Below are 17,277 nucleotides of genomic sequence, written 5' to 3'. Positions count from 1 at the left end.
GCCGATCCCAGAATCAGTCGCAGTCCCGGTCCCGGTCCCCGTCCCGGTGCCGGGGCAGTGCCGGAGCGCGGTACCGGTTCCGGTGGCAGCAGAGCGGAGCCAAAGGCGGGGCGGAGCGGGGCAGCGGAGCTGGAGGCCCGGGGGCGGTCCCGCGCGGGCCGTACTTAAGGCGGCGACGGGCGGCGGCCCCGCCGTGCCCATGGCTCTCCCGAGCGCCGCCCGGGTGCTCCGCGCCGCCGTTCGCCGGTGCGATCCTCCGAGCCGCCCGCGCTCCGCGCCCGCCGCCGCCCCCCGCGGGTCCTCCCCGGCGGCGGCGGGCACGGGACCCCGGCCGGGGCCGCCCCCTCCCCCGCGGGGCGCGGAGCGGAGCCCGCCGCCGCCCGCCGTGGATTTCGGGGACGCGCGCGAGGCGTTTCGCAGCAAAAGCAGCGCGGAGCTGCTGCGGGGGCTGGTGGTGCTGGGGCTGTGCGCCGTGGAGCCGCTGGTGCAGCACAACCGGGAGGTGGGTGGAGGAAGGGGTCCAACTTGGGGGGATTCTCCGGGGCGGGGCTTGCCCCCGCTTGGGGGGTTACCGGCTCTGGGCCGGCGGGGCTTTCGCTCAGGGGCGGCCCGCTCCGGCAGGTGTCGTTCCCCTTCTGGAGAGGCTTCTTGCTCCGGGGAGTCCCATTTTGGGACTGCGAGTCCCGGGATGGGGAGTGCCCCTTCCGGACGTGTCGGTGCGGGATGGGGGTTCTGTCGCTACAGGGGTAACTGCTCCAAATGGGGGAATCTTTCGTCACGGGGGAGTGCCTGTTTTGCAGGATGTTGGTGCGTGCCAGGGATACTGTCACTCCGGGCGGTGCCGGCCCTAGGCTCGGGGGGCTCTCACCCTGGGGGTGCCCATTTCGGGACGTGTCATTCCCCTTCCGGGGGAAGTCTCGGACTGGGGGTGAGCGTGTTGGGGAGCTCTCGGTCCCGGCCCGGGGTGTGCCCGTTTTGGGGGATGCCAGTCCTAGGTCGTGGGGACTTTTCCTCCGGGGATGCCGGTGCGGGACGGGTGCTGAGCCGCCGCTGTCCCGCAGCTGCTGCAGTTGTGCCAGCGGGTGCTGGGGCAGACGCTGTTCGAGCGGCTGATGAAGATGACGTTCTACGGGCAGTTCGTGGCCGGGGAGGACCAGGAGGCCATCAAGCCGCTGCTGCGGCGGAACCAGGCCTTCGGCGTGGGCGCCGTGCTGGATTACAGCGTGGAGGAGGACCTGGGCGACGGGCGGTGAGTGCGGGACCGCGGCGCTGCGGGCGGGCCGGGGGCGGCCCCTGGCCGCGCTGCCATTGGCTGCGCCCGCCCAGCCCCCCGCTCCCATTGGCTGCGGGACCGCTTGCGTCACGGCCTCGCCCCCCCCCCCCCCCATGCTGCCGCCCATGGTCCGCGCACGGCAGGGGATGGCAGAGCCCAGAACACGGCAGGGGATGGCAGTGCCCAGAACACGGAGATGGCAGAGCCCAGAACACGGGGATGGCAGTGCCCAGAACACGGAGATGGCAGAGCCCAGAACACGGGGGTGGCAGAGCCCAGAACACGGGGGTGGCAGAGCCCAGAACACGGCAGGGGATGGCAGAGCCCAGAACACGGGGATGGCAGTGCCCAGAACACGGCAGGGGATGGCAGTGCCCAGAACACGGAGATGGCAGAGCCCAGAACACGGGGGTGGCAGAGCCCAGAACACGGCAGGGGATGGCAGAGCCCAGAACACGGGGATGGCAGTGCCCAGAACACGGCAGGGGATGGCAGTGCCCAGAACACGGGGATGGCAGTGCCCAGAACACGGAGATGGCAGAGCCCAGAACACGGGGGTGGCAGAGCCCAGAACACGGGGATGGCAGAGCCCAGAACACGGCAGGGGATGGCAGAGCCCAGAACACGGGGATGGCAGTGCCCAGAACACGGCAGGGGATGGCAGTGCCCAGAACACGGGGATGGCAGTGCCCAGAACACGGAGATGGCAGTGCCCAGAACACGGCAGGGGATGGCAGTGCCCAGAACACGGCAGGGGATGGCAGTGCCCAGAACACGGAGATGGCAGAGCCCAGAACACGGGGGTGGCAGAGCCCAGAACACGGGGATGGCAGAGCCCAGAACATGGCAGGGGATGGCAGTGCCCAGAACACGGGGATGGCAGAGCCCAGAACAGGGAGATGGCAGTGCCCAGAACACGGCAGGGGATGGCAGAGCCCAGAACACGGGGATGGCAGAGCCCAGAACACGGGGATGGCAGTGCCCAGAACACGGCAGGGGATGGCAGTGCCCAGAACACGGGGATGGCAGTGCCCAGAACACGGCAGGGGATGGCAGTGCCCAGAACACGGAGATGGCAGTGCCCAGAACACGGGGATGGCAGAGCCCAGAACATGGCAGGGGATGGCAGAGCCCGGAACACGGAGATGGCAGAGCCCAGAACACGGGGGTGGCAGAGCCCAGAACACGGGGATGGCAGAGCCCAGAACATGGCAGGGGATGGCAGTGCCCAGAACACGGGGGTGGCAGAGCCCAGAACACGGCAGGGGATGGCAGAGCCCAGAACACGGAGATGGCAGAGCCCAGAACATGGCAGGGGATGGCAGTGCCCAGAACACGGAGATGGCAGAGCCCAGAACATGGCAGGGGATGGCAGTGCCCAGAACACGGGGGTGGCAGAGCCCAGAACACGGCAGGGGATGGCAGAGCCCAGAACACGGCAGGGGATGGCAGAGCCCAGAACACGGAGATGGCAGAGCCCAGAACATGGCAGGGGATGGCAGAGCCCAGATCACGGGGGTGGCAGAGCCCAGAACACGGGGATGGCAGTGCCCAGAACACGGCAGGGGATGGCAGTGCCCAGAACACGGAGTGGCAGTGCCCCGCACACGGCGGGGGCTGTGTCCTGTACACGGGGGTGCTGGGCCCCCACTGGGCTGTATCGCCCCCCCCCCCCCGCCCCTCTGCACATACCGGGTGCTGCACCCCTGTCTGCTGCACCGCCTCTGTCCCCATTTATTCCCTTGCACACACGGGAGTGCAACCCCTCCCCGGCAGTGCTGTACACCCGGAACCCTCCTGCACACCCTGAGGGGGTTCCCGCCTCTATCCTCCATCTCCTGTGGGATGCTGACCCCCCTTCCCTCTGAGGTGCTGCCAGCCACGTCCTATTTTCCCTAACCCTCCCGGGGTGCTGTGTGTCCCCCCCACCCCTCTGCACACAGTGCGTTGCTGTCACACCTGAAGTCCCCCTTCCCCCCCCCATTGGGATGCTGCCCCCCATTCCTGCCGCCTCCATCCCCCACCTTACAAACACTGGGATGCTGCCCCCCACATTTTGGTGGGCTCAATGATCTTGGAGCTCTTTTCCAATCTTAGCAATTCCATGATTCCACGACTTCCACCCTTCACCATTTCCACCCGTCTCAAGCTGGGGTGGTGCCCCCCGTTCCCGCACTGTTCCCCAGTCCCGGGCAGCTTTCACTGCCTCCCGCCCTCTGCCAAGAGCTGGCACCAGCCCAAAGCTGCCGGTAACTTTCCATTATTCAGGCTCCAGTTCCGGGCAGCTCCGCTCTCCGGATCGATGGGCCGCTGGCCGGCGCCCCACGGTCACGGGGGTGGGCGGTATCCCCCCACCCACGACAAGGGTGGCCCTTCCGGAGGACACGGGCTGGGGATGCGGCGTCCCCCGGGCAAGGCTGCACGCGGCAGTCCCTGTGGGCAGCTGGGGACACCGTCTGGGTGTCACATGCTTGTCACGTGGTGTTAAAAACACAGTGGAAATGGCTTTTTTAGGGTGGTTCGCGAGTGGGATGTGAGCCAGGGTGGTGATGTAGGTGCTGCCGCTGGGAGCCTTATCTCTGGTCCACACCCGGGCACTGCTTATCGGGCACCCCCATGTGCCATGGCGGGTGCCACTGCCCCTCGCTGCTGCTGCCGCTGCCAGACATCCGCGGGAGTGAAGGGTCTGTGCGTCCGTGATGGGAGCAGGCACTGGTGGGGGCAGCGCGGGCACGGGAGCTGTGCGGGGGGACGCAGGCTGAGCCGTCCCAGAGTGGGCTGCAAACTTTCGGTTTTTTCTAGAAAAGCTTCAAAACACCCCGCTGATGCCTGGCAGGGGTGTGGCTGTTTTGAAGGTGTGTAGGCAGGTGTTTCTCCCCTGGACACACAGCCCTGGTCCGGGCACAGTATTCGGCATTCCCATGGGGCTGAGCCGGCAGCACCGGTGCTGCCAGGCTGGCACTGCTGCCCTCCATGCCTGGCTGTGCTGGGCCAAGGGCTTTCCTGTGGGCGACCATAGAAGACTTTCAGACAGGCTCCACCTGCACCTGTATCCCTCCTGCTGATGGGTGCCTGCAGTGGTTTGTGAGCTGGCTGGGCTGTGCTGCTCCCCCCCTGCTATAGATTTGCGATTTGCACGTGTGGTACTCCTTGCTAGGTGAGTTCTGCCTGTGCTGTGTGGGCCATTCACTTCCAAGAGAGTTCCCAATGCATCCCTGCCCAAGCCCCAGTGGGATTTGCCTGGATATCAGGAAAAGGGTCTTCACCCAGAGGATGGTTGGGCACTGAACAGGCTCGCCAGGGAAAGATCACGGTCCCAAGGCTGCCAGAGCTCAAGGAGTGTTTGGACAATCAAGCACAGGGTGGATTGTTGTCCTTTGCAGGGCTAGGAGTGGGACTTCATGTCCTCATGGGTCCCTTCCACCTCAGGCTGTTCTATAATTCTATGAACAAGGACAAAGCCCGGGGTGGCACTGGAAGGGTTATGTTGAACCGTGTCCCTTGCCAGCCATCACTCTGTGTCCTCCTTGGCTCTGTTTGGGGCAAAATCCCAAATTCTCAGTGCTTCTGCCAGGGCTGGTGCTCAGTTGGGCTGCACATGGTTGAGAGGGGTGGGCAGTCCTGGGTTCATGGCTGCTGGACTCTGGAGCTGTCCCCCTCCCTTTGGTGAATGCTTTGGGATTGTGCTGCCAGGAAGCAGAGGAACAAACCACAGCAGTCAGTGGGTGTTGTGGCATCTTGGTGTCATCTCCTGTTGTTCTTCTGGAGCAAGCCAGAGATAATGGCAGGGAAATGCCCTTTTTGCCCCAGCAATGGGCTGTGGCACCTTTTCCACAGCCTTTCAGGCTGGGAACAACAATGCAATGTGGGCAAGAACTGGCTTATCCTGCCTGCCGCAGGCCCCTGCCTGCCCTGCTCAGGCTGGCGTCCAGGACTCTGCCAGCTTGTCCCAGGAGGTCTCAGCCACGTGCTGAAGGCTGCTGCCAGGTCATGGTGACACGGCTGGAAAATAAGTGTCCTGCAGGCAGCAGAGGGCTGGGGGCTTCGGGGTGGGTACAGCCCTGGGTGGGGGGTGGAGAGGCAGCACTGGGCAGGGGCTTCTTGTACCCGTGGGGTGAAACAGAGAGCTCCCCCACAGTGGAGGTGGTTGTAGCCTCCTGGCAGCCTTGGGGCCATTGCTGGCCCACCCCAAGACTGCAGGTGGGTTGGGGTTGTGCTGACACAGGGGAGGGACAATCCTGCCCCAAGCATTGTCAGATGCTTTTCAGGCTCTGCCATGCAGAGTGTGGACTTGGCTTCCTCTAGAAATTCCTTGTGTGGATATCTGTCACCTGCCCCAGTGTGGGATCACTGTCCAGCCTGGCCAATCCTGCTCTCAGAGCTGCCACCTCCCCTTCTCCTCCTGCTCCCAGTGCTGCTGCCCCCCCTGCCCAGTACTCTGTCAGCACGTCCCTAGGATCATAGGGCAGCTTCTATTTAGCTTGAAGCTCTCCAGGGCAGTCCTGTAGTGGTCCTGGGCTGGTGTGTGCTGACAACTCCTGCATGGAGCAGGTTGAAGGTCTGTTCTGCCAAGAGCTTTGCTTTATTCCTACCCGTTGGATTTTAAGCACCGATAGCTCCAAAATGGACTTCATGTAACCATGAGTCTTTTCCATGGATGTGGTAATTCAAGGACAGCTTCTCCCTGGTCCCTCAGCCCCTTTGCCAGACCCATTTGCTGCTGAGCAAAGCAAACATGCTGTGCTGCTGGCATCCTCCAGGTAACCTCCAGGGCCAAAGGGATTATTTCTGGTAGTGGCACCTTTGTGCTCCTCCTGAACTGGTTTGCTTAGCCTGATGTAAAACTTCCTGAAAGCTCCATCTGCTATGTCAGCCGGATTACCCTTCCCAGCCATCCAGCAAATCGTCACAACCTGCTTTAGGCGAGTGTGAGCTCCCAGGCCCTGAGCTTAACCTTGAGGTTGTTCCTTTCTGGATACAGCCTGCCAGGAGCATCTGGACAGCACCTGGAGATGGGACCTGCTCTGAGAGACTTGCTGTGGGTTTACAGAAGGGATGGTCAGGTATAAGCCTGGTTCAGTGGCACTTGGTGGGTGAGGGAATGGCTTTGCTGGCCAAGATTAATATTGCAAAGTGAGCAGCTGATATCCAGGACTAAGTTATTTCTTCAGCTGGAAGGAGCTTCCTTTATTTTGCTTGATGCAGAAGAACAAAGCACCATGGCACTGCTTTGAATACCCCCCCTAGAGGGTGAAGGAATGCCTGGTGCAGTCATGCAGCAGGAATGCTGCTGGGAAGGGTGTGTTTGTCTTCAGGAACATAAAACACTCCAACTCCAAGGGTGCCGTTTGCTAATTGAGCTGTGTGCCTTCATTCCAGCCACTTGTCCCCAGCGCCTCGGATCTTGTGCCCAAGGTGTGCCTTGGGCTCAGAGCTGTCCCCTGCCTGCAGGACCCATGTCTCTGTGTGTCCTCACATCACAGCAGTGTTCAGCTGAAGCTGTCCCCTATGCCACGCCGCCTGCTTCAAAAGGAGCTTCCACCTAGCAAGGGCTTTGCTGACAAATACCGTTTCTGAGTGTATGATCTCCTTCCTTTCCTCCACCCTCTGTATTCAGGGACAGAAAGCTGCTTTCCCTGTCCTCAGGCGAGTAAAATCAGGGAGCAGAGCCTGCTAGACATGGTGCCTGCTGCCCCCCATGAGCTCCAGCTGCTCCTGCCCTGGCTCACCCCAGGCTTTGTGGCACTTTGAGCAATGTGGGGCTGTTCCTGGCTCCAGGGGGCCAGAGGGAACAGCTTGTTTCTGGTTGTTTATGCTTCCAGCAGCCCCTAATCCCTGTCACAGGGTTTCCATGTGGGAGAACATGTCCTGGGACCGTGCCACGTGCCTCTCTGCTCTCTTGTCCAGGCCTGCTGGCTCCAGATGGGTGGCTTTGCTGCTTCCCTCGCACTGTGCTTCTTCCCCATTGGGCACAGCCACTTTGGGGACAGTGATGCCAAGGCAGAGACCTCCTGGAGGAGATGGCTCTGCTGCCACCCAGAGCTGCTCTCCAGGGGCTGGCCCTGTTCCAGGTGAGACCCTGGGTCTGTGGCTGGGTTTAGGGTGCCAGCAAGAAGGCTTAGCTACTCAAGCTCAGAAAGGATCTTGTGACTTGGCCAGCATCCCCCAGGCTGTCAGAGCCCTGTTATCTCCGTGGCAGAGAGTTTGGGCTTAAAATGACATCTGAGGTCAGCTGGAGTTGAAAATGAGACGTTGTTTGTGAGTTGTTGGCTGAAGCCAAGGCACAGAGGAGTGTGGAGTAGTAGGGCACCCTCGGCTTGATGTGCTCGGGGTCTGGAGAAGCTCCGTGCTTCATGGTCTGGCTGCTGGTGCCATGAAGATGAGGAGGCAGTGGGTTGAGGCTTGGTGTCACCCCAGCAAGGACCGTGAGCAGGTTGGAGATGGAGCATGCCAGCCCACAGGACTGACCTTGTCCTTGCCATGGGGTGGGCTGTTGGACGGCAGCTCTGAACCCTGGGACAGGCCATCCTCACTGTGCTGCCTCAGGGCTCCCAAGTCTTCTCTGGATGGATGATGAAGCCCTGTACCCTTCCACAGGTGGGTTTAGCCATCTGACCTGCCAGTTGGATCCCATCAGCAATGGGATGTCAAGGGAACAGCAGGGTCCAGCACCAGGATGGCAGCACAGGAGCCTCAGAGCTTCCCTGTCCATCAGTGTAGGGTTGCAGGGGGTTGCTGACCTGGCCCTTATCTTCCCTGTTTCTCTTCTTAGCTCCCGCACCTCTGCAGCCGAGAAGGAGATGGGAGGTGAGTGACAGGAGATAGCCTGGAGGTCCAGGCACTGCAGGCCTGGTGTTGTGGGGGAAGGACCCAGGTACCACAGCCTCAAAAAATGAGCTGAATGAAGAACAATGTGGTTCCTGGCCCAGTCCTGCCCCTCAGCAAAGACTCAGCCTCTGCTCAGGCCCAGAGCAAGCAGGGCCCTTGTCAGCGCTGGGGGCTCTTCTGAGGTCCAAGCTGGAGCCTCTCTCCCCTTCACCCACACTGAAAGCTCCTGGGGAGGCCATAGGAGCTTGGTGGGGCATGGCCCATCTCCATCCTTTTCCACCCCAGGAGCAGAACAAAGGGAGAAGCATTACCGAGCCCGTCAGGGATTTGGGGATCACCATGGTGGAGTCACCGGTGCCCACACCTATTTCTATGCTGATGAGGCCAAGTGTGACCAGCACATGGAGACTTTTCTCCACTGCATTGATGCCTCAAGTGAGTGCTCCATGTGTCCTGGACAGCCCCACTGTGCTGGGGACTGCCAGGATCCCTCAGTCCCACCACCACTGTATCCCTCCTGCCCAAGGGCTGACTGTTAGGCTGACTCTGTCCTTGTGGCTCCATCCAGGTGGCAGCTCAGAGGACGGCTTCTCTGCCATCAAGCTGACAGCGCTGGCCAGACCCCAGTTCCTGGTGAGTGCCAGAGCTGTGACTGGGTGTGGTGGGGCAGAGCCAGGGCCACAGATGATGCTTCTGCTGGGTCAGGTGCCAGGTGGCATCTCTAGTAATGGCAGAGAGGAGTGGGAACCAACAGCCGACTCCCCTGTGAGCCCAAGACCCCTGGAGACCCTGCCTCAACTTTTGGGGAGACATCAAGAGCTTAGAAGTTTAAAGGTCCCAACATGAAGGGGGGTGTGTGAGGTCTGTATTGCTTGGTTTGGCCAAGGTGCCCTTCTCTGGGGTCAGCATCTGCCTCGGGCTGGGTGTGAGTGATCTTGCAAAGCCCTGGCAGGACAGGAGGCTCCAACCTGGGTGTCTCACCTGGAGCTCTGTCCCCACAGGTGCGGTTCTCAGAGGTGCTGGTGAAGTGGCGGAGGTTCTTCCACCAAATGGCCGCAGAGCAGGGCCAGGCCAGGTGGGCAGTGCTGGACACAAAGCTGGAGGTGGAGAAGCTGCAGGTGAGGCAGGTGATGCCTGTGGGAGGAGGCTGTGCTGCAGGGACACACTGCTGGAGGTGGCCATGGACACAGAGGTGCCAGAGCAGCCCTGAGCTGTGACACCTCAAGCAGACAAACCCCTGTAGCCCCTGACACTCCTTTCGGTGGCAGGAGTCACTGGCCAACCTCGGCATTGTGAGCAAGGCAGAGAGCCAGCAGTGGTTCACGGGCAAGAACGTGGGCACAAGCGGGTAAGCTGCCTGGGAGCTGGGGGTGCTGCAGGGTGGGGACACTGTGGGACTTTGTTCCTGTCCCTGGGCCAGCAGCAGTGGGAGGTCTCCAAAAGCCAGCACTGCCTCAGCACAGCAATGGAGCACAGGGGAAGTTTGGGTGGAGGTGGCAAGACAGGTCAGGGTGGCACGTGTCATGTATCCTCCTTGCTGGTGGGGGTTGGGAGCTGATAGAGAGCCCCCTGCCTTTGCAAGACACCAGCAAGGACCTGGCTCTCTGCTCCCAGCACTGTGGACCTGCTGGACTGGAACAGCCTGTTCGACAGCCGCACCAAGCTCTCCAGGCCTCTGCTCATCCCCAATAGGAAGGTGGGTACCCACCTTTGCCACCCCCAAAGTGGTCCCACAGAGTGTTTGTGGAAGCAGGGTGAGGGTCTCATGCTCTTCCTAGTAAATGCTGATGGCTGCAGTGCTGGTGGCTGCAGAGCTCAGCCACACTGTGACCACAGTGCACAACCACCTGGCTGGCAGGGTGAGTGGGCACCCTGTCACGCCATGCTGGCTGGTGGGAGCTGGGGGGCTGGGGTGGGGCAGCAGTCCTGGGGATGGGCTCCCTCCAGGGGCATTTGTGTCCCCCATGGGCAGAGCTGGGTGCAGGCAGGGTGCCACAAAGCTGTTCTTGTTTCAGACTGGGCAGCTGGAGCCTCTGCTGTCACGCTTCAGCGAGGAGGAGGAGCTGCAGATGAAGCGGGTGCTGCAACGCATGGATGTCCTCGCTAAGGTGAGGGGGCCCTGGGGCTGAGGGAGCCACAGAGGGGGACACATGGAGCAGGCAGCCCTATGAACCCAGCCTGTGGGTCATTCACCCCCCAGAGAGCCATGGAGAAGGGTGTGAGGCTGATGGTGGACGCGGAGCAGAGCTACTTCCAGCCAGCCATCAGCCGCCTCACCGTGGAGATGCAGCGCCGCTTCAACAGGAGCCAGCCCATCATCTACAACACCTACCAGTGCTACCTGAAGGTGAGGCAGGCATCTCCCAGTGCCTGCTGGTGCAGATGGCTGGAGACCTCAGCTCCTGAAGCCGTGGCAGTGCAATGGCACAGCTGCTGAGGCACAGTCAGGGGTGGCACTGGAGCAATGACCTAGTGCCATCTCTTCCACCTGGTCACAGGAGGCTTACAACAACGTGACAGGGGACGTGGAGCTGTCGCGCCGGGAGGGCTGGCACTTTGGCACCAAGCTGGTGCGTGGTGCCTACATGGAGCAGGAGAGGGAGAGGGCGGCTCAGATGGGCTATGAGGATCCCATCAACCCAAACTATGAGAAGACTAACGAGATGTACCACAGGTAGGGGACAACCCCAGCCACACTGCTCCCTGCTGCCCCAGTGGGAAGAGGCCTCACCAGAGGCCCATCTTGCCTTACAGGTGCCTGGACTATGTCCTGGAGGAGATTAAGCATAGCCGGAAAGCCAGCGTGATGGTGGCATCTCACAATGAGGACACAGTGAAGTTCACCCTGCGCAGGTGGGTGCTGGGCAGGCACCGTGGTGAGGCAGGGACAAGGGGCTTGAGGAATGTGGGGGCCCAGCAGAGCTGCAGGGAGATGTGCTGTGGTTTGTCAGGTCCCCCCTGAGCTTACCTGGGGGGATCCTGGCTCCCACCTGGTGCTCAGGGCTTTAGATGGGGCTTGGAGCTGGGGTACAGCATGGTGGCCCCAGTGGCTGCAGAACTTGTCCCATCCCCAACCCAGAGGCTGTTGTAAAAACAAATCCTTCAAGCTCTACATCCCAGCATCCATCTGGGACATGGTCAGTGCCATGCTGTCCTATTTGGAGATGATCTCCAGTCCTCTGGTGGGACACACTGCCCTGGTGAACTCTGCTGTGTCTGCTCTCTCCCTATGCTGAGGCTTGTTTTGCAGGATGATGGAGCTGGGGATCCATCCCTCGGACAAGAAGGTGTGCTTCGGGCAGCTGCTGGGCATGTGTGACCAGATCACCTTCCCCCTGGGTGAGTGATGGGAGTGGGGGGGCTTGGCAGAGGTGCTCCAGCCCCACCGGGACCCCTGAACAGCTGCTGTGGGGTCTAGGGAAGGGAGGAAGGCCTGTCATAGAGCAGGACTGGCTGAGCACAGTGCCTTGCTATGGGGAGTGCTGTGACCCCTGTGTGGGGTTTGGGGAAGATGAAGATGAGGATATAAGTGAAGAGTCACATCTCTCTCCTGGAGTTCCATGAGCCCATAGTGGCTGGGCAGAGACGTTCCCACTTTGGAGTCTGAGCAGAGATCAGGGTGCCCCAGGGTGGGGCAGAGACTGGTCCTGGCAGACAGAAACCCTCTCTTGTACCTCCTTGGCCTGGGGGTGTCCCTTGGCTCCATGGGAGGTGCACACCAAGTCCTGAGCTCTCTGCTAACAGGATGGCACCAGCCTCTTGTGTGACCTTGTCCTCAGGCACCAGCCCAGGCAGCAAAACAGCACTGCCAGGGGCCTGAACAGAGGGACACACAAGGGTCCAGGTACCCAGCCCAAGTCAGGGACTGATCCCCCTGCCCACACCAGTGTCCAGAGCAGAGTCCCAAGGCCAGCAGAGCAGCAGGAGGCAAACTGGGCAGTTGTCCAGCGCAGATGCTGCTCTGTCCTGGATTTCTCTCGGAAGCAGGGCTTGGCCGCCCGTCTGCAGCCTCCTCCGGTCATGCTGGAAAAATGTGTTAACTTGATGTTTCTGGTTGAACGCTCCTTGAGCTGGCCCAGCCCCGGCTGCTGACATTCCCAGGGCTCCTGGTGACCTTGGCCCGCTCCCTCTGGCCCTTTCCCAAGCTCCCGGTGCTGAGCTGGGAGAGATGCATGGCTGCTCCCCCGACCAGGCTCCACCGCTGGATCCCCCTCCCCGTGCCCAGCCACAGCCTCCTGCACATCCACACCCGCTCCATCGGCACAGCCTCAGGGGCATGGGAGAGCAGGCAGGGAAGGGCGGGTGGCTTTTTTCTCTTTCGCCCCCCTTTTTTTCTTCGCCCCCCTTTTTTTCTTCACCCCCCCTTTTTTTCTTCACCCCCCTTTTTTTCTTCACCCCCCTTTTTTTCTTCACCCCCCTTTTTTTCTTCACCCCTTTTTTCCTCACCCCTTTTTCCCTCACCCCTTTTTCTTCCCTCTTTTATCCCCTTCTTCTCCTCCTTTTTCCTCCCCCTTCCTGTCCCTTCCTCCCCCTTCCTGTCCCTTCTTCCCCCTTCCCCCCTTTTTTCCCCTTTTCATGTATCTTCCTCCTATTTCCCTTATCCCATTTTTTCACTTTCTTCCTCCATTTTTACCTTCTTTTTTCATCTTTCCACATTTTTTTGCTCTCTCGGCACTTCCCTGACCCGCAGCCTCTCTCCCTGCAGGCCAGGCTGGCTTCCCCGTCTACAAGTACGTGCCCTACGGGCCGGTGAACGAGGTGCTGCCTTACCTGTCCCGCCGGGCCCAGGAGAACAGGGGCTTCATGCAGCGGGCGAACCGCGAGCGGGACCTGCTCTGGAAAGAGGTCAAGAGGCGTCTCCTCACAGGAAACCTCTTCAGCCACTGACCTCAGCCCCAGCCCCGGGGCTCCTGTGCCTTCAGCCTGAACCACTGTCACCATTCCCCATCCCAGTTCTGCTGCAGCTCCCCCAGCCCCCTTTGCCCTGGGAGAGAAGTGTCCTTGTTGCTGTTGAACCACTCACATCTTCCAGTGGCCTCTGGGTTCACCCCAGCTGGCACTGCCCCACGCATGTCCCTCTACCATCCCACAGCTTCTCGAGCTGTCCCGGGGGACATGCTGGGGCTCTCCTGCCAGCCCGCCCCATGCCTTGATGAACACTGTCCTGGGGTTTTTTTCCCTGGCAGGATTGCACAGCGTGATTTATCCACTTGCCTTGTGCCCATGGGCTCAGGTCCAGGTGGGCTGGGTGACTTGGGGACAAGCTGGCCTCAGCCAGAAGCTCCTCCAGCCTCTGCCAGGGTTGGAGCTTTGCCTCAACCCGACCTTTGAAGGGGTGGGATCAGCCCCTGTTTCCTGTCCCAGGCAGCCACTACCTGCCTGCTGACTGGCTTTGCACTGACCAGAGCTGGGCAGGTCCAGGCTCTCCCCCATCCCGCTGGGATAAGCTGCCTGGGGTTGTCCATCCTCAGGCACACATCCGATGGAGCAGGAGGGGTGAGGGGAGCGGGCTGGGCCCATCCCTGTACCATTCCTGCCCTGCCCACAGTCCCTGGCTCTAATGATGGACCAGGGGCAGTGGGAGCACCAGGAGCTGGACCACAGCTTGTCTCTGCTGTACACTGGATTTGCAGAGAATGGAAATTATTAAATCTCAACTGTTCCTGCTCCTGTCTCTCTCTCTCTCTGTTATTGGGCAGCCACATGTCCTCAGGCACTGCCGTGGTCTCAAAGGGGGGTTAATGCTGCACGCTTTGGCCTAAGCCAGGGCTTGGGGAAAGGAGTCAGGCCAAACTTCTTGGGACAGGGACTGGAGAAGCTGTGGAGCTGCCTGTGATGGGTTTGGGGGGAGCTGGGAGCCCTGGGGCATCCCCCTACCTGCAGAGGAGGGAGTGGTAGCATGGGAGAGCCTCTCCCCACCTTCAGACTTGCTTTTGGGGGACATGCACCCTGCAGGCTTTCACACCTCAAATTAGGGGCACTTTTTCCTGGGCTCTGCAGGACCACAGGCATCTCTGGGATTCCCTGCCTGGAGCTGTTGCAGTGTCCTTTTCTCCTGGGTCAGTCCTTCTACTTGGTGAGCCACCCACACCAAAGGGGTGATGTTTCGGCTTTCCAGAGCTGTTCACCTCCTGCCTTTTCTCTAGCTGAGACTCTTCTGCCTTAAAAAAAGCTGGAGGGGAGCAGGGAGCCTTGCTGGAGCATGGGACCAGAACAGCACTGGTGCAGGCAGCAGCTGGGCTCCTGGAACTTAAGGGAAGATGGGAGATGCTCTAGGCCCTGGGCTGCCTCTCCAGCCCGTGCAGGATGCTGTGACAGTGGCACAGAGTACCCTGCTGCCCCAGGGCCTGAGCTCTGCTGCTGCAGCTGCATCCAGGGCTGGCTGATGCAGGAGCAGCTGTTACCCATTGTGAGCTTCTGCAAAGACCCCCGGACATCTGTGCAGTAGGGCAGGAGAAGCCTCTCTTGACCCTCTGTTTTGCAGTTAATCCTTTCCCCAGCCCTCTTTCTAGGAAAGAAGGACAGCTTCGCAGGGTCGGTGGTGTTGTGTGCAGCTGTTTGCAGGGGCTGTGCAGGGCTGCAGGTGCTGCCTCCTGAACACCCAAGGCACAGGATGCCCTTGAAACCCCCAGATCCCTGGTTCCCCACAACCTTTCGCAGAATGTCCTCAGCTGGGAGGGACCCACAGGGATCATCCAGCCCAGCTCCTGGCCCTGCACAGACACCCCAACAACCCCACCCTGGGCATCCCTGGCAGCGCTGGCCAAACGCTCCTGGAGCTCTGGCAGCCTCGGGGCCGTGCCCATTCCCTGGGGAGCCTGGGCAGTGCCCAGCACCCTCTGGGGGAAGGACCTTTCCCTGATATCCAACCTAACCCTCCCCTGGCATAGCTGTATCCATGCTCAGCAAGAAAACAGCAACTGCCTCTTTTATTTCTGTCCCAACCAACCCTCCCATGTCCCAGGTTTTCCCCACCCTGCTCAGTCTTAGCTTTTGCTGCTGTTTTCTGCTTGTCCTGAAGGAAGAGAAGGCACAGAATGGCGCTGTCTGTAGGACCCTGTGCTGCAGCCTTCCTGCTTGCGAGGCTGCTGCTGCAGCGGGGGGGAGCTGGAAGGGGAAAGAGCCATATCCTTGCAGCAACCATCCTGACAGCCTGGGCACAGTCAGGATGGTGACAAGTACATCATATTGTAGGGCTCCCCGTGCCCCACTGTGCAGTCCTGCCCACTGAAGCAGCCATGGGGATTTTTGAACCATTGACAAAACAGCATCTTTTTACTTAGTTTTGTGTTCAGAAATACTGCAGTGCTAGGGTTTCTGTCTTCTGTAGTGTTTTCCAAAACACAGAAAGAGAGGAGACAGGCACCTGGCAGGGTCTGAAATGGGAACTGCAAATAGTGGTGTGATGGAAAGCATGGGCCAAGCTCTGCATGGACAACAGCCTGGCTGGGGCCAGTGGGAGAGGAGGGAGTGGTGGGTGCTACCTGTGGGCTGTGCAATGCTCCAGGCCCTGGCAGCACCAGCCAGCCCAGAGCACTGTGAAACCTCCCTCCGCCTCTTCCCCACAGCATCCTCAGCATCTCCAGCCTCTTATGCCAGCTGGCAGCATCTTCTGAGGGACGAGCTTATCTCCCTGGCTACAGCCCAGTCCCTGCTCTGCCTGGGTTACACTGGTAGAAACGGAGCAGTCGCGATGCGCTGCCTGCTGGCCAAGAGAAAGAGAAGTTAAGTTTATGGAAGCCAAAAAAACCATCCAAAAACTTTCACATCCTCACACAAAGCACCAGCATAGTGAAGGTGAGGCAGTGTGATCCTGCCCTGGCTCATTGTGACCGGGACAGCAGAGGACAAGGGCTGCTCAGCACAACGCAGGGGGATGAAGAGAGCAGGATAGGAAGGGAATCCTAGCTATGGAAACAGCCTGAGTGAGGCTATAGCTCGAGGTGGGCACAGCTGCCAGGGGAGGCACCACCACCAAACCCAGATTTCTGCCTAACTTTGGAGCTGACCCTCCCCATTCCACTTTCCCCAGCAGAAAGGATGCTGACCTCAGCCTGAGGTGAGTCATCCCAAGGGAGCAATTTGTGCCCCTATGGTCTTCACATTCCTGCGCCTGTGAGCAGGATGGGGCAGGGGGGACAGGGATGTGGAGGCAGGGGGAGATGGGCAAGGGATGCTACTTCTTGGTGCTGCTGCCAAACACATGGAATGTGCCGGGAAAAAAGGGGGAGGAGAGGGGGTGCTACCCAATGGTCACATTCCCACTGGTAAGACCACCAGGGACTTTCCATTGCAAGTCACCTGTCTGAGCAGGAGAGAAGCCTTCATGCACATCGGTACTGCAAATACTGAAGATGGAGAGAACCCATCAAATGCATTTATTCTCTGCTTGGTGCACAGATCCCAAGGTGCTCAGAACCCCCTGATCCTCTCCAGAAGGATGGTCCCCAACTCATGCCTACTGGGATGGAGGCTCCACATCCACAGGAGATCCCTGGAGATATGTGGCCCTCAGAGGCAGCTCTTTGGGAGATGCACTGTCCATACACCTTCCCCAGCTCTGTGCAAGCCATCAGTGTTCCTCAGGGATACATGCAGCTGTTCAGCTGGATTTGCACTTCCTTAAGGGAGATGGCTGGGGTGTCCCCATCCACGCTTCCCCCATACTGTTATCAGGTGTCCTGGGACCTCAAAGAAGCTTGAGGCATCTCTTGCAGTGACCATTAAGCTGAAAATCCAGCTGGCACAGGGTGGTGGCCAAGGAAGCCCTGGCCCATTCAGCGCTGCTGCATTGTCAGGCTGAGGAGGTTTATTGACAGGGCTGCCCCACCATGCTAGAGGTGTGGGACTTGTTTGGGTGCCCAGGGTGTCCCCCTGATTCCCAGCTGTGTCCTTACAGCAGGTTAACCAGCAGCTGCTCTTAAGCCTTTCTGTCCCTGTACAGGGTCCTTGGCTCCTCTGCTGCAGGCACCACTTGGCTCCCACAGGTCCCTGCATGGCTCCCAATAGGCTGGTCCAGGCTGCCAGGCACATGGAGATGCCAGATCACCTCCTGGACCTGCAGAACAGCTGGACACTGGGGCTACCAGACCTTTGGGGAAGCCAGATCCTGGGGCTGTTGAGCACCTGAAGCTGCTGGATCCCCGGGTCAGGTGGATACTGGGGCTTTCGGGCTC

General features: G+C 60.3%; 1 protein-coding gene across 4 annotated transcripts; it reads left to right on the top strand.

The window, feature by feature from the left end:
- The first annotated feature begins 215 nt into the window (after nt 1-215).
- PRODH (proline dehydrogenase 1) lies at nt 216-13,768 on the top strand. Of its 4 annotated transcripts, XM_069031203.1 has the most exons (14): nt 216-502; nt 1,062-1,249; nt 8,046-8,080; nt 8,387-8,536; nt 8,670-8,734; nt 9,103-9,219; nt 9,370-9,449; nt 9,716-9,797; nt 10,117-10,209; nt 10,302-10,448; nt 10,600-10,775; nt 10,856-10,954; nt 11,352-11,440; nt 12,807-13,768. In XM_069031203.1, the coding sequence occupies exons 2-14, from the start codon at nt 1,113-1,115 to the stop codon at nt 12,986-12,988; spliced, it is 1,452 nt and encodes a 483-aa protein (XP_068887304.1). In that variant the 5' UTR covers nt 216-502; nt 1,062-1,112; the 3' UTR covers nt 12,989-13,768. The 4 variants fall into 4 exon arrangements, with proteins under 4 accessions (XP_068887304.1, XP_068887306.1, XP_068887305.1 ...); XM_069031205.1 differs by lacking the exons at nt 216-502; nt 1,062-1,249 and adding an exon at nt 5,383-7,344; XM_069031206.1 differs by lacking the exons at nt 216-502; nt 1,062-1,249 and adding an exon at nt 7,355-7,870.
- Nucleotides 13,769-17,277: the final 3,509 nt, after the last annotated feature.

Source organism: Aphelocoma coerulescens, chromosome 15 (genome assembly GCF_041296385.1).
Source record: "Aphelocoma coerulescens isolate FSJ_1873_10779 chromosome 15, UR_Acoe_1.0, whole genome shotgun sequence".
NCBI lineage: Eukaryota > Metazoa > Chordata > Aves > Passeriformes > Corvidae > Aphelocoma > Aphelocoma coerulescens.
Note: the sequence above shows the minus strand (reverse complement) of the source record. Positions and strands in the feature narration are given on the sequence as shown.